General features: G+C 35.7%; 1 protein-coding gene across 1 annotated transcript in view; it reads left to right on the top strand.

Moving 5' to 3' along the window:
- The window catches only part of LOC128017857 (cAMP-dependent protein kinase catalytic subunit alpha), a 32,702-nt gene extending 17,927 nt beyond the window's left edge, over positions 1-14,775 (top strand). The window contains exons 3-10 of the mRNA XM_052603404.1: positions 7,452-7,580; positions 7,662-7,760; positions 7,844-7,926; positions 9,273-9,399; positions 10,515-10,610; positions 11,670-11,792; positions 11,934-12,098; positions 13,500-14,775. Of these exons, the coding sequence (XP_052459364.1) occupies positions 7,452-7,580; positions 7,662-7,760; positions 7,844-7,926; positions 9,273-9,399; positions 10,515-10,610; positions 11,670-11,792; positions 11,934-12,098; positions 13,500-13,625 (948 nt within the window). The 3' untranslated portion in view covers positions 13,626-14,775. The remainder of the gene's footprint in view (positions 1-7,451; positions 7,581-7,661; positions 7,761-7,843; positions 7,927-9,272; positions 9,400-10,514; positions 10,611-11,669; positions 11,793-11,933; positions 12,099-13,499) is intronic.
- The last annotated feature ends 334 nt before the right edge of the window (positions 14,776-15,109 follow it).

Raw genomic sequence — 15,109 nt, 5'->3', positions numbered from 1 at the left:
AATCCAAACAACTTTTGTATTGCATATCATAGGCTCCGCCCAACAGGAAGTTGGCTATTTAGGGTTTAGTATTCAAATTTTTCGTCAAAGTTGTGGGGGCTTTTGGGGTCCTTAACATACTCAAAAACTCTTGAAAATTTGCGCACACTTTGGAATCTGTGGCCTTTAGGAGCCTGCAGAGGCTGGGACCCGGGCGTGGCACAGGGGCTCTACGGCGCCCCCTGGAACACAGTCAGAAATGTTGATGTATAGCTCACACATACTTGCACATATTCATATGAAACTCAGTACACATATAGATCTCATCGTGCCGAACAACTTTCGTATTGCATGTCATAGGCTCCACCCAACAGGAAGTCAGCTATTTAGAGTTATGTAAAAAGCGCATGCTCTGGAATTTGAAATACTTGTCATAGGTTTTTTTCTCGATTGTCGCCAAACTCGGTCAACATGATCTCAAGACACTGGGGATGAAAAATTGCCAGGGGATTTTTGATATCTCGAACGGTTTGCTCGTGGCGAGGCGTTGAAATTATGGCGAGAAATGAGAAACAGGAAGTGTCTAATACCGTCCACATACATTTCCTGATTTTAATCAAACTTCATCAGATTATTCGTTGTATGATGTCGATCGCATATATGTGACTATTAGGAGTCAAAGTTATAGCGCCACCAACTGGCAGAAGGAAGTGTGTCATTTTCAAAATGATTTGAATTCAGCATCTTATTATTACTCGATTTGCTTCAAACTTCATCAGAATAATGTTAAAACACAGCCGATATAAATCTGCAAGGGGGATATTGATATCTAAAAAATTGTTGGCGTGGCAACATGTCAAACTGGAATACTTCTCAGGTGATTTTGAGGCAAATAACATACTTAGAATTTCACAAAACTCTGAACACACATCAGTATTTCTGATAGGAACTTAAATTGTGAATGGATTTTGGATAGCTTGAATGGTTTTGCCGTGGTGATTTTTTTAAATGACCTTACAAAGGGAATCATTATTGTATTTTTAAATTGCAGCTTCCAAACACGTCAAAGAATTTTTTCATACAGATGAAAAAGTCATTCTGAGGAAATATGCATAGTTTCACGACTTTACAACACTGTATGGATAACAGAAAATTAAAAAAACTGTCAGACATCTCATCTCACTCTGTCCCTCTGTTTGAGTATATGTGCTTCAGACTTCCATTGTATGAGAGAAATAGCGCCCCTACAGGTTCAATTCCCGGACTTTTACTTTCACTTTTAAATCGGTTAAAAATACAAACAAATACTTAGATTTAATTCACACTGACAAGCTAAACCAACATATCTGATTATTACCGGTTCAGGGCTCATGGATAAATTATTTCTGGCCAGAGATACGTGAGAAATAGGAGAGATGAATCACCGCTGTGATCACGAGCGTCTGGAGTAAAGGGCTCAGAGAAAACGAATTTATTCCTGTTTTAAAGCTTTTAAAAATAAATTATTACAGCGATATCACACAATCAACCAATTAGAACACACCAAGAGCTAAATTAAGATGTTTTTGAACTGTTTGTGTGAAAATGAAATATTTGCAGCTGCCTATCTGAAATCACGCCTCCGATCAGCGCGTACAGTGTCCAGCTCAAAACAAACTAATTTATTCTTGTTTAAGAGCTTTTTTAAATAAAATATTACCACAAATGCACACAATAAACCCATTGTAACACAACAAGAGCTAAATGCAGGTGTTTGTGACCTGTTTAAGTGTGCAAGACTATTTGAAAGCGCGACTGGCAGAATAACATATATCTCTCGAGCTGCAGGATTCTGCCTTTCGTCGTACGAACGAACACATCACGGACAAGATTATTTCAAAACACATAATAGCTTGGCGACTATAAACGAAAACAGCCACGTGAACATAAACTGGATCTACTGGATTTGAATATTAAAGTGACCACATTTACCACTTGCTTCTGTCTTCAATTTTAATCTATATAAAAAAGGAAACTCATTCGACTTGGCTGCTTTTTTAATGTGTGCGTATTTATTTATTTATCTTTTTATACATTTTGTATAATTTCATAGTTTGTGTATTACAATTATAAAAACAAAAATAAAATTAGCCACTCACATAGAAATAGCTTAGGCCTTAACCTTTTTCTGACAGTTTTAGGGATTTTTAAAAATCCTAAAAAAACCTTATTTGTGCTGCAAATAATAATTTCAAACTCATTTGATACTGACCTATGACATCCTGTGACATTATATTTATTTTAATTTACATAATCTCATGGATGTAACAGTAAATCTGTTCAGCTCACAGATCAATACTAAGCTGTAATACAAGCAGAACTTTCACAAATGCTTATGAGTCATTTAAGGATTTGATAACACTGTAAAATAATGTCTAATTTGTTAACATTAGCAAATTCATTGATAACACTTTATAATAACTGCACTCATTATTAAATAGACAGTTCATGCTTTATAAAGCCTTGTCCCAATATTAATAGTCAGTAGTAAGCAGTTTATAAATACAGCTATAAATAGCTTGTCCTTGGTTTATAAGCACATTTATTAAAAAGGAGAGTAAAGGGTCAGTTATCTTCCTATGAAAAATAAAAGATAAAAATAAACAAACAACAACAACACAGATTGATACAGAACTCAGAAATTTTATTGTGGATTTATGATAAAATCAGCCTGTAAATGAATTCATACTCCTCCTCATACTACTCCATACTCCTTTTTCAACATGATGCCAATATACTGAGATGTTAAATTGTGAATGGGTTTAGGATAGCTTAAATGGTGTTGCCATAGAGATTTATTAAAGTAACATAAAAAATACAACAGTTATTTTACTATATCTTTAAAATTTTTCATTCTAACTCTTCATAATTTTTTATGTAAGTAGAAGTCCTCATTTGAAGGAAGCACAGTAAGTTTCATAGCTTTATCATTTTCAAGAGCCAGCATAAAATTAAAACTATCATAACTTATAAATCAAGCTTGCAATTCTTAGTACCTATAATGGCCACCAGAGGGAGCTATAGGATTACTTTTAAATAATTATTGGAGAAACGAGTATAATTTAAATCATTTATAGAAATCTTTCAAATAAAATAATATGTATTTTAGGAATTTTACTGATAAAATGACCCTCACTTAATTAGAATAACAAGCTGAAGTATTGTGAACTGTATATTAAGAATAATTCTTAATAGGCTTTATGGACAGATACGTTTTAAGTGACTCTTGAAGGTTCAGCACCACATCCTCTTTTACCACTGTTTAAAGAATTAATCTTACAGAACAGGTGTGAATGAATTTTGGATAGCTTGAATGGTTTTGTCGTGGTGATTTTTTGAAATAATAGTAAAAAAGGAACCAGTAAAAAAAAGTGCAGCTTCTAAACACTTCAAAAAAATGTACACATAGAAGACAAGTCATTCTGAGGAAATATGCATAGTTTCATGACTATACAACATTATATGGATGACAGAAAATTAAAAAACATACATCTGATGTCACTCTGTCCCTCTGTCACTGTGTGTGTGTGTTTGTGTGTGTTTTAAGTGAATTAGGTGTGAAACTATCAGTGAGCATTTAGTCTCCAGCGCCAACATTTTACAGAACTGCCACTTTCCTGGAGTCTCAGAATTACAATGTGTCAGGTTCTGAGAGATCTAAGATTCCAAAAAAATATTTAATTAGAATACCATGAAGTATTGTGAAATACTATATATTAAGCCTTTTATATAGGCTTAATGAACAGATTAGACTGACTCGTGAAGGACCAGCACCACCTCCTCTTGTTTGATGGTTTGAGGAATATATCTTCCAGAATCTGGGATTAAGATTTAGGAGCTCATTTTTATTCCACCTCCTTTCCTGAAAGTCTGTCTTGCAGAATTGACTAAAAATTAATCTTCACATTAATTCCTAATTCTTTTGCAATTCTTTTGTCAGTTCTTCTTGACCTGTTTTTCTCTTCCAGCTTTCCTGGACTATTGTATAGCACTCATAAATGATTAAATAAAAAATAATGGTAGTTATTAAGATTGATATGGTTTGGAATTGGTAAAATGTGCTTGGAAAAAAATCACAATAAAACAATGTTTTAATGTTTAAGTTTGGAATATTAACTGACATGAATGAATGCTATATAAATATTGTTCATGTTAACATAATGTTTATAAATGAAATCTTATTGTAAAGTGTTACTAAAGTTATATATATATATATATATATATATATATATATATATTGTTCTGTGAATGTGATTTTAAAGTCTAGATGATTCGGATTAACCCTTTAACTGCCATATCAAGTTCAAGTTCAAGTTCAATTTATTTGTATAGCGCATTTACAACAGCCTCCTGGCTGACCAAAGTGCTTTAACATAAGAGCAAGAATATTACACATACATAAAAATAGACCAGACAAAAAATTTAAAACCACCCATTTCAAAATGTAGCATAACACAGTAGTCAGTACACTAAGGAAAATAAAAAAGTTTTTAGCAAAGATTTAAAAATAGACAAGGAAGGGGCCAGTCTGATCTCTAAAGGCAGGGTATTCCAGAGTCACTGCAAATGCACGCTCCCCTCTACGCTCCCCTCTATCCTTTAAAACCTCACTGCCAGAGGGATATTGTGAATGCATGTGCCCGCTGGGCACAGTTTACCTGATGCCACCGGGGTGGTGATGGCATTGGTGGCTTGAGCCCGCCATCGCTGCTTGCAGCTATATTTATTATTATTATTCTTCTTCTTCTTCTTCTCCCGAATGAATCGCATTTTTGAGGGCTTTAACATGCTCAAAAAGTCATGAAACTTTGCACACGCGTCAAACCTGGTGAAAATTTTCGTCTGATATAGGATTCAGAAGAGGGTGTGGCAAAATGGCTCGACAGCGCCACCTATACCAAGAAAATCAACAGCCTTCCAGCTATGTTTCACGTACATGCACGAAAATTGGCACACATATGTAACACACCAATACCTACAAAAAAGACTCTTGGAGCGAAATTCTAAACCCAACAGGAAGTCGGTTATTTTTAATATTATGAGCATATTTTGTGTAATTTTGGTCATTTCCATGTGTTGTATTTTAACGAACTCCTCCTAGAGATTTCTTCAAATCAACACCAAATTTGGTATGCCTAATCTAAAGGCCTTTGCGATGTTAAATTGCGAAGATCTTGAGTTTTCGTTGAAGGGCGTGTCCGTGGCGGCCTGGCGAATTTCGATGATTCGCCATGAAAAATGAAGTTGCTATAACTCACACATACAATGTCCAATCTGCCCCAAACTTCACATGTTTGATGAGATTCCGAACCTGAACAGATTGACATGCCCATATTCAGTTATAGTCATAGCGCCACCTATTGGCAACAGGAAGTGACATATTTTACGCTGCGACGAACTACTCCTAGAAATTTTATGACATCAGTGTCTTTTTTGTGGTCAGTCTAATCTAAAGGCCTGTGCGATGTTCAGTTGTGAAGATTTTGAGTTTTCGTTAAAAGGCTTGTTCATGGCGCCGCGACGAAGTTCGATGTCTCGCCATGGGAATAAAAGATGTTATAACTCAGGCATAAAATGTCCGATCTTCCCCAAACTTCACATATGTGATAAGAGTCCTGACCTGAACAGATCTGCAGGCCAATATTCCACCGGGTGTGGCAGAATGGCTCTATAGCGCCACCTATACACTTTCAACGGAGTGCGCCTCGAGCTATGTTTCACGTACATGTACAAAAATTGGTACACACATGTAACGCACCAATACCTACAAAAAAGTCTCTTGGTACGAAATCCGGATCCCAACAGGAAGTCGGTTATTTTGAATTTTCCCTTCAAAATTGGTGTTGTTTTTGCCATTTTCAGGGGTTGTACTTTAACGAACTCCTCCTAGAGATTTATTCAGATCAACACCAAACTTGGTCAGTGTAATCTAAAGCCCTTTGCGATAATAAATTGCGAAGGACTTGAGGTTTCGTTAAAGAGCGGGTCCATGGCGGCCTGACAAATTTCGATGTTTCGCCATGAAAAAGGAAGTTGCTGTAACTCAGACATACAATGTCCAATCTGCCCCAAACTTCACATGTTGGATAAGACTCTTGACCTGAACAGATCTACATGCCAATATTCAGTTATAGTCATAGCGCCACCTATTGGCAACAGGAAGTGACATGTTTTACGCTGCGACAAACTACTCCTATAATTTTTTTGAGATTAACATATATTTTGTGGTCAGTCTAATCTAAAGGCCTGTGCAATGTTAACTTTTGAAGATCTTGAGTTTTTGTTAAGGGCGTTTCCATGGCGCCATGACAAAATTTGATGTCTTGCCACAGCAAGAGAAGTTGTTGTAACTCAAGCATAAAATGTTCAATCTTCCCCAAACTTCACTTGTTTGATAAGAGTCCTGGCCTGAACACATCTGAAGGCCAATATTCCATTATAATGATAGCGCCACCTGCTGGCAACGGTAAGATTGGCACATATATGGGATATACTTTGATATATTCCACTTATATTTAGGACATTAAATGCATATTTCTCAACGTTCACCTTTTTACTAAAGCCACACGATGGCGGTGAGCCCGGGTGCGAGGGCCCGTTCATCGCTGCTTGCAGCTTTAATTAATAAATATTACTGAAATAGACGACTAATCAGTTTATATTTTACAATATTTGTTGAGGTGTTGTGTGTAAATTAATGAATGAGCACTGAACCACTACAACAGTTTGTTCAGGTTTGAAGTCATTGTCATCTTCATCTGACAGTTTTATCAGGTCCAGATTTCTCTGCAGTTGTTGCACTTTGTGAAAAAATGATGAATAGCCATTTATGTCACACAACAGGCAAACAGTATACCATAAGATGTGGCAATCTGGCAAAATGTGACAAAATGAGATTGGGGAGGAATTTGTAACATTTGATTTTCATTATTAATACATTTACAACCATAACAATTAAAAATAAAAAAAAAATTACTTTTGAGTTTAAAATATTATTTAGTAAAAAATAAACATTTTATAAAATATTTCAGTTGCTAAATTCATGAAATCCTCTTTTAATGAAATCATGTGACTTTTTTTTTTTCGAAAACAACGTTATTATAGTTAACTTAAACTTAAACCATAAAATACTGTCGACTGCAATAACTTTAATAACAATAAAAATATATATTTTAATTCAGCTAATATCCATTGCAACATTTCTCATTTAGTTTGACTTGATGTACTAAAATAGTTCAGTTTAAAATAGTAAAATTTTTCAGAAATTGAAATGCAAGCAGAAACTAAAAATTACAAATAATTCAAAATATGAACTGTAATAGTTTCTCAAAGATACAAAGTAATACTGGTTGAAAGCACCCATCGCCAGTGGAAACTGGACAGCAAGCACAGATGTAAAGACAGATGTGTTTAACAGTGGGTCTGTCCCGCAGAACACGGCGAGTCTGGAGGACTTCGAGCGGTTGAAGACTCTGGGCACGGGCTCGTTCGGTCGCGTGATGCTGGTCAGACACCGAGAGACCGGGCAGCACTACGCCATGAAGATCCTCAACAAACAGAAGGTGGGCGGGGCTAATGCCTGAGCCGTGACATCACAGCGAGACACGCTGATGTCATGACGTCCTTCCATGGTTTCTCTGCAGGTTGTGAAGCTGAAGCAGATCGAACACACTCTGAACGAGAAGCGGATACTGCAGGCCGTCAGCTTCCCCTTCTTAGTGCGGCTGGAATACTCCTTCAAGGTGAAGACTGTCTGAAATATCAATCGCTGGATGATGATGTGCCGCATGTAAAGGCGGTGTTTGGTAACGTGTGTTTGTTTTAGGACAACACTAATCTCTACATGGTGATGCAGTACGTTCAGGGAGGAGAGATGTTTTCACACCTGCGTAGAATCGGCAGATTCAGGTGAATATATTTACACCCCAGATGTGCTTTATATATAGAGCCGGTAGAAATTGTAGTCCATTACTGATTCTAAAATGTATGACAAAAAATGAAGTTAATTGATTTAGAAATGCAAAGAGTGAGAACATATATTCAATTCGTTGTTATTAATAACATGAAGGGGGTTCAAGAGTTTAATGAAAAGATTAAGAATGATTAAGTCATAAAAATGTTCAGTTGAAATAAACGGTAATGATTTGCTCCATTTGCTTTACACTACTAGTTAGTTACTGTAATTAAATGACCTTTCCTTTGAAAAATTAAAATAAGGGATTTTTTTTTCTAGAATTTATTTAAAAAAGTAAACTAATTTGGGCTTTTTTTTGATGGATGCACTGTTACCAAGTGTTGATGAGAGAATAGAAACATAGGAAATATAGTAGTGATGTTGTCATGAAAAATATTAATTAAATGAAAACTATAATGTAAATTCTAACTATGCTATATTATACATATATATACGTATATAATAAAAGCGTTCACATGTATGATAAACAAGCTGATAGCCTTGGCTGTCTATTCATTCATAAAATATCACCATTATTTCAGGCAGAAGCTTTTAAATCAATTTTAATATCCATAAACATAAAGTCAGTAAAATGTGTGTGAACGTCTGGCTTGGAATTACAAAAGACTGAATGTAAAGTTATGTTAGATTGAATTGAATTGAATTGAACAGATTGAATCTTATTGCATGTGTAAATGGCAAAAAAAAAAAAAAAAAAAAAAAAAAAATATATATATATATATATATATATATATATATGTAATTTAGCTGATATGGATTATTATTATTTTTTTATTTAATTCCAGAGAAGAAATCGATATAGGAATGAGACGCAATAATAACAGTCTGCATATTTGTGCTTGTATTCTTTGGCTCATTTTGGTGGAGCTAAATATACAGGATTAAAACAAGCAGTGGGTTAGAGGAGTGAAAGAGCAGCAGTGCTGTCCTGAGAGATGTGTGCTAATGTCCATAACACGAGACTGTGGTTTCATCTCGCTTGTGTGAGGACGCTCGATGCTTAATGTTCATTTGTTGCTGTACTAAAATAAAGCACTTAGCAGCAGCATCATGTACAGCTCACTGGATAACAATAAAAATATCAAATCTGCTGGAGTTTTTCAACTTCACTTTTCTTCATCTGTTTTTTTTTTAACCATTACAAGATCCTTTTTGATAAATGGTGAAAAGTGTGTTTGTGCTGAATTTGCATGAATCTCTTTTATTATTTCAGCCCAAGTGCTGTTGTTGTAACTGTGTTTTCTCTTTCTTCCTCTCTTGCTGTCTTTCTCTTATGTAGTGAACCCCATGCACGGTTTTATGCTTCACAAATAGTTTTGACGTTTGAATATCTGCATGCCCTCGACCTGATCTACAGAGACCTCAAACCGGAGAACCTCCTCATCGATCAGCAGGGCTATATACAGGTAATCAACACAAATACACAGTGTGAAAAGAAGCTACTTTACATTAATAAAATCAATATGTATTTTAAACAGGTATTTTTGCATCTTTCTCTGTAATACTTATAATGCAGTTTGAGGTTAAATCAAGCACAAATGATGACAAATGTTGTGTTGTGACTTCATAATATAATTTAAAATGTTATAATTAGTGCTGTCAAACGATTAATCACGATTAATCGCATCCAAAATAAAAGTTTTTGTTTACTTAATATATGTATGTGTCCTTATATATATATATATATTAAAAAAATTCATATTAAATATATTTTTATATATCTATTATATAGATATATATACATTTAAATACATGTGAATTTTTTCAAAATATATACTGTATCTGTGTGCACTTATATATACTTAATAAATATACACAATATTCGCGATTAATTGTTTGACAGCACTAATTATATTATTTAGTTATTATGTGAAAACAGTATGAAGAATTACAGTCTTAAACTATTATTAATTAGCATCCAGTCTTAAATTTGCATTGATAGCTAATTAAGTAACGTGATAGTAACTTTTGAACTTCAGTTTTTTTTGAGGGGGGGGGGGGGGTTTAAGCAAATCTCAGTGTTTGTGATGTGCTTTACATGAATATACATTTTAAATGAATATTTTTCTTAATATAGTCGATTTGGAGAATATTTGACAATCATGTCGAGGGTAAATAGTGACAAATGTTGTGTTAGATGAACAGAAACAAAACAAATTCAGTGTGATTTTACTGTAAAAATAATACATTTGTGCCACATGCAAAAAAAATACAAAAACAAAACAGATTTGGGCCCCATTCATTTGCAGTGTAAATGTTGCTACAAGTGTGTCTGTGATGTGCTGTCAATCACATGTGACTCATAATCTCACCATTACTGCCGCCTCATGGCTGATGTGATGATGACATCATGACATGTTTCCAGCAGGATGCATGCATAAATTAAATTAAATAAATTCATGCATTTAGCAGATGCGTTTATCCGAATCAGGTTAACATTTTGTACCTAACATGTGTTCCCTGGGATTCGAACCCACAACCTTGTGCTGTTAACACAATGTTTCACAATCTTCTGTTTCAGGTGACAGACTTCGGTTTCGCCAAGCGGGTCAAGGGTCGCACGTGGACCCTGTGCGGCACCCCGGAGTATCTGGCCCCAGAGATCATCCTCAGCAAGGTGAGGCGTGCTGTTTCTCTGAGGAGACGGGACACGACAGCAGTCCCAGTCTCATTAATAAAGCGCCAGCACCGTAAGAGCTCACTTTCAGCTGACAGATGCCTTCTGTGCTGTACAGCTACTCTGAGCACTTTATCTGACTGAAACGACACAATTTAATATTCAAATATTGAGTAATGGGCGAAAGTTTGGGAAATTAATATTATGATTTTTTTTAAAGAAGTCTCTTCTGCTCATGAAGGATGCATTTATTTGTTAAAGGATGCATTTATTTGTCATTTTTTGTTAATTTAAAATGTCTGTTTTATGTGAATGTATTATAAAATGTCATTTATTGTGATGCTCAGCAGAATGTTCAGCATCATTCCTCCAGTCTCCAGCATCACATGATCTTCACAAATCATGAAAATATACTGATTTACTGCATTTCTTAATTATTATCAGTCGTGCTGCTTCAAATTGTTGTGGAAACTGTGATACATAGGATTCTTTGATGAAATAGGATGTTAAAAGAACAGCATTTATTTCTAATAGAAATCTTTGATGTGATATACATCTATACTGTCACTTTGATCAATTTAATGCATCCTTGGTGAATAAAAGTGTTCATTTCTCTTTTCTTTTTCCAAACCTCACTACACCAGACTTTTGAATGGTGGTCTTCCACGGTTTCCATAAAAAAATGAAGCAGCACAACTGTTTTGAACACTGATAATACTCAGAAATGTTTCTTGAGCAGTATATTAGAATAATTTCTGAAGAATTATGAGACGCTGAAGACAAATACAGCTTTGAGCACAGGAATAAATTACATGTATTCTTCTAGAAACCAGCTGTTTTAATTTGTAGAAGTATTACTGTTTTTACTGTATTTGTGATCAAAGCCGGTGAGCAGAGGAGACTTGATCTGTTAACTTGCATCACACTAAACCTTTGAGGTTCCTGATCATGAAATCTTCTGTTCCTCGACATGAATATGTGCAGTGGTAGCTCCACTAACATTCGCTCCGTCTGTGAAACATGCACAGTTTGTGAGTGTTTAATATCTGTCTCTCGTAGGGGTATAATAAGGCTGTGGACTGGTGGGCTCTGGGTGTGCTGATGTATGAGATGGCTGCCGGTTATCCTCCGTTTTTTGCCGATCAACCCATTCAGATCTATGAAAAGATTGTCTCAGGAAAGGTAATGAAACACTAGCGTTCAGATTGAAAATGGCTCAAATATCTCCGCATTATCTGAGAGTCTTGTCTTGATCCCAGGCCGGTTTACTGGTGTCTGGTTCAGTTAGGCTCTTCCCCCGTCTGAACCACGCTCTTGTCACAGGTACGATTCCCGTCGCACTTCAGCTCCGACCTGAAGGACCTGCTGAGGAACCTGCTGCAGGTGGACCTCACCAAACGCTACGGAAACCTTAAAAACGGAGTAAACGACATCAAAGGACACAAGTGGTTCTCAACTACTGACTGGATCGCCATTTACCAGCGGAGGGTGAGCGATCTGATGCATTCAGTGCTTCCCAAGCCTCGTAGCTCATGTTATACTGGATGTGGTTTAGGATCATCACAAGCAGTGCTGGGGGTACACTAGTTCTGTCATCAGATTACTTTTTCAAGGAACTACTAATGTAATGTGTTACTTTTACACTTACAAGACAAAATCGGACTTAATTTTTCACTTAAGTAACACCAGTTACTTTGTTTCCTCATTCATCCACGACACTCTCCTGTCTCCGTGTTTAGAGAAATTGGAGGCACTTCCTTCAGCCTCAGATATTTGGTGTGAAAGAACCTGCCAGAAATATCACTTTTGAGTTTTTTGTACTTTAAATTAAAAATTACATTTATGCATTTAGCAGACACTTTTTTCCAAAGCGACTCATGATTCAGGCTATCAATTTTTACCTATTGTGTGTTCCCTAGGATTCAAACCCTCAACATTACGCTTGATATTGCAATGCTCTACCAATTGAGCTACAGGAACACTTAATTGATCTTAAATGTAAAAGAAGCGTCCCAGCTCAGGAGTCAGAAAGTGACACGATGCATTACTTTCCATAACGCTTTTCGTAACTTATTTATGAAATAACGCAATATTGTAATTCATTACTTAAGTAACTTTCCCCAGCACTGATCACTAGTATTATTAAACCATATCATTTGTCATAGTTAAAAATTGGAGTATAAGAGTATGGTTTAAAGCAAATATCAACATCTGTGACCTGCATTACATTAATATATTCTGAAACAATACTTTTTTTTCTTGCTCCTTTTTCTTTAATAATCAGAGCAATTCGCCAATTATTTTATGATTCATGTTAAGGGTAAATTACAACAAATGTTAAGTTAGATGAACAGAAATATTTCAAATTCATCATAACATCGATATTTGTGAAATGTATATTATGGACTTTCAGTCTCATATATTTCTGATTTAGTATTAATAGCTAATTAGTAACATTAGGACTTTCGTCCTAAATTTTAAGAGCAAATATCAAATTTTGTGATCTGCTTAACATTTATATATCTTAAAGATGTTTTTGTACCTTTCTCTGTATTAGGAAAATATTTTTCTGATCAAATTAAGGGTAAATCATGATAGGTAAAAATTGATAGCCTGAATGCACTGTATAAGTCGCTTTTGATAATGTCAGATTCATTGTGATAATGCATATCTGCGTCACGTACAAGGGGCTTGATAGGATTATTATCGTTATTAAAAAATACAAAGAACAAAGGAATGAAATATTGATATTGCAGAGTGCTTAAAACGAAAAAAGTAGCATTTCATCCATATTTCATACTCAAATGTAAACTATGAAGCAGCAAAACACAACACTATGAACTATATAACACACTAATATTATCTCATTTCTTTGGTGTGTTTTTGCAGGTGGAGGCCCCGTTTGTGCCTAAATGCAGAGGGCCCGGGGACACCAGCAACTTCGACGACTACGAGGAAGAAGAGATCCGTGTGTCGTTCACGGAGAAGTGTGCGAAAGAATTCGCCGAGTTCTAGGGGAATAAGTGATAGAAATCAGAAAGAGAGAGAGAGAGAGAGAGGAATATAGATGGAGAGAGAGAACGATAAAAAGTGCATGAATCCTAAAACCGATCCTTCCTTCTGTTAAACAGCAGAGAAACCAGCGGAAGAGAGCAGAGAAGACCTCCAGGGCCTTTATCATCTCCTCTGTTTCAACCATGTTTGTAATTTTCTATTTTTTTGTTTAACTCTCTGTTGGCGTGATATTAATCATGATGGATTTGATTGGGTGTAAATGTAGGTCTGTGGACTGGGATTGTTTTTGCCGCACAAAGACAGACGGGGTTAAGTTTTCATCTATTCAGAGATCATCTTTCATCTTGAGCAGTTACTGCTCTCCACAAGGTCTCCAGAACTACCATACAGAAACATAGAAAAAGAAAAAAAATATGTATTCCTGTGTAATAACCGAAATATTTCGGTCCTGTCATGTGTTTCTTTATTCTTAAAAATGCACTGAAGGGATGACAAAGTGAAAGTGGCATTGAAAAGAAGCCATGATTTTATCAAATGAGCACCTCTTTTTTTTTTTCTCTTTCAGCTGTAGGTCCACTGCGCTCTGTAAAATATTCACGGATGAACTTTGAACTTTCACCTCTGAAATGTGCCATGAAATCCTACAGGTGTCAGTTGTTTCAGTTGATTATAGCTGACAGATAGCAGGGGTCCTAAAGGCTGCGATGACGGGCCCACAGCCTTCGTGTAGAGGAGGGGAGGAGTGTTTTTGTTTAATTTGTTAATACTATAACTGTTACAGTTCTCATTGGGTTCTACATTTATAAAACCTGACGAAACCGCACACGTTTCTGTGCGTGATTGACACGGCGAAGCCTTGCGGTCGACGCTCTCCGCATCGCTCTCGCCGTTTTCACCATTTCTTCCCTCTTTATTCTTCCATTTCTGCATTTTTAAATAGGCAAAGTCTTCTCTCTGAATGGGTGCAGTGCATCTGGCTCCTTTCTGGGTGAGAATTTCTTACACGCACCTCTCTAGGCTACAAATATCTCCTAAGCTGGAGGTGAACTCAGTGGATACCAGTGCTAACTCCTGAGGACATGGTTCAAGTTAATTGTGATATTTTGCACCACAAGAATCATTCCAATAAAGTATTACTATAAATACCAAACAGGTTTCCGTCCCTTCATGTGCAATAGTGGAAACTCCTAACATTGAGCTGAGGTCTTATTTGGCTTTCTTCAACTGTATACCTGGATGTATTTTGGAAATGCAACGGCAAATAATTGTTTTAATCATGTCACTATGTTCCATTTATTTATTTATATATCTATATTTATTTATTATTATTTTTATTTTATTTTTTGTAGTTTTTTTGTGCTTATAATTAATGCACTGCAAATTTTAGGCCAGTTTTATGAAAAGTGCATGAATATATATATATATATGTTCCAATCTGTTAACAGCTAGCAGTGACGTGAGGACTTATAAAATAGAACTAGACT

The sequence above is a fragment of the Carassius gibelio genome, chromosome A1 (genome assembly GCF_023724105.1).
Source record: "Carassius gibelio isolate Cgi1373 ecotype wild population from Czech Republic chromosome A1, carGib1.2-hapl.c, whole genome shotgun sequence".
NCBI lineage: Eukaryota > Metazoa > Chordata > Actinopteri > Cypriniformes > Cyprinidae > Carassius > Carassius gibelio.
This window is presented reverse-complemented; position numbering and strand designations above follow the sequence as displayed.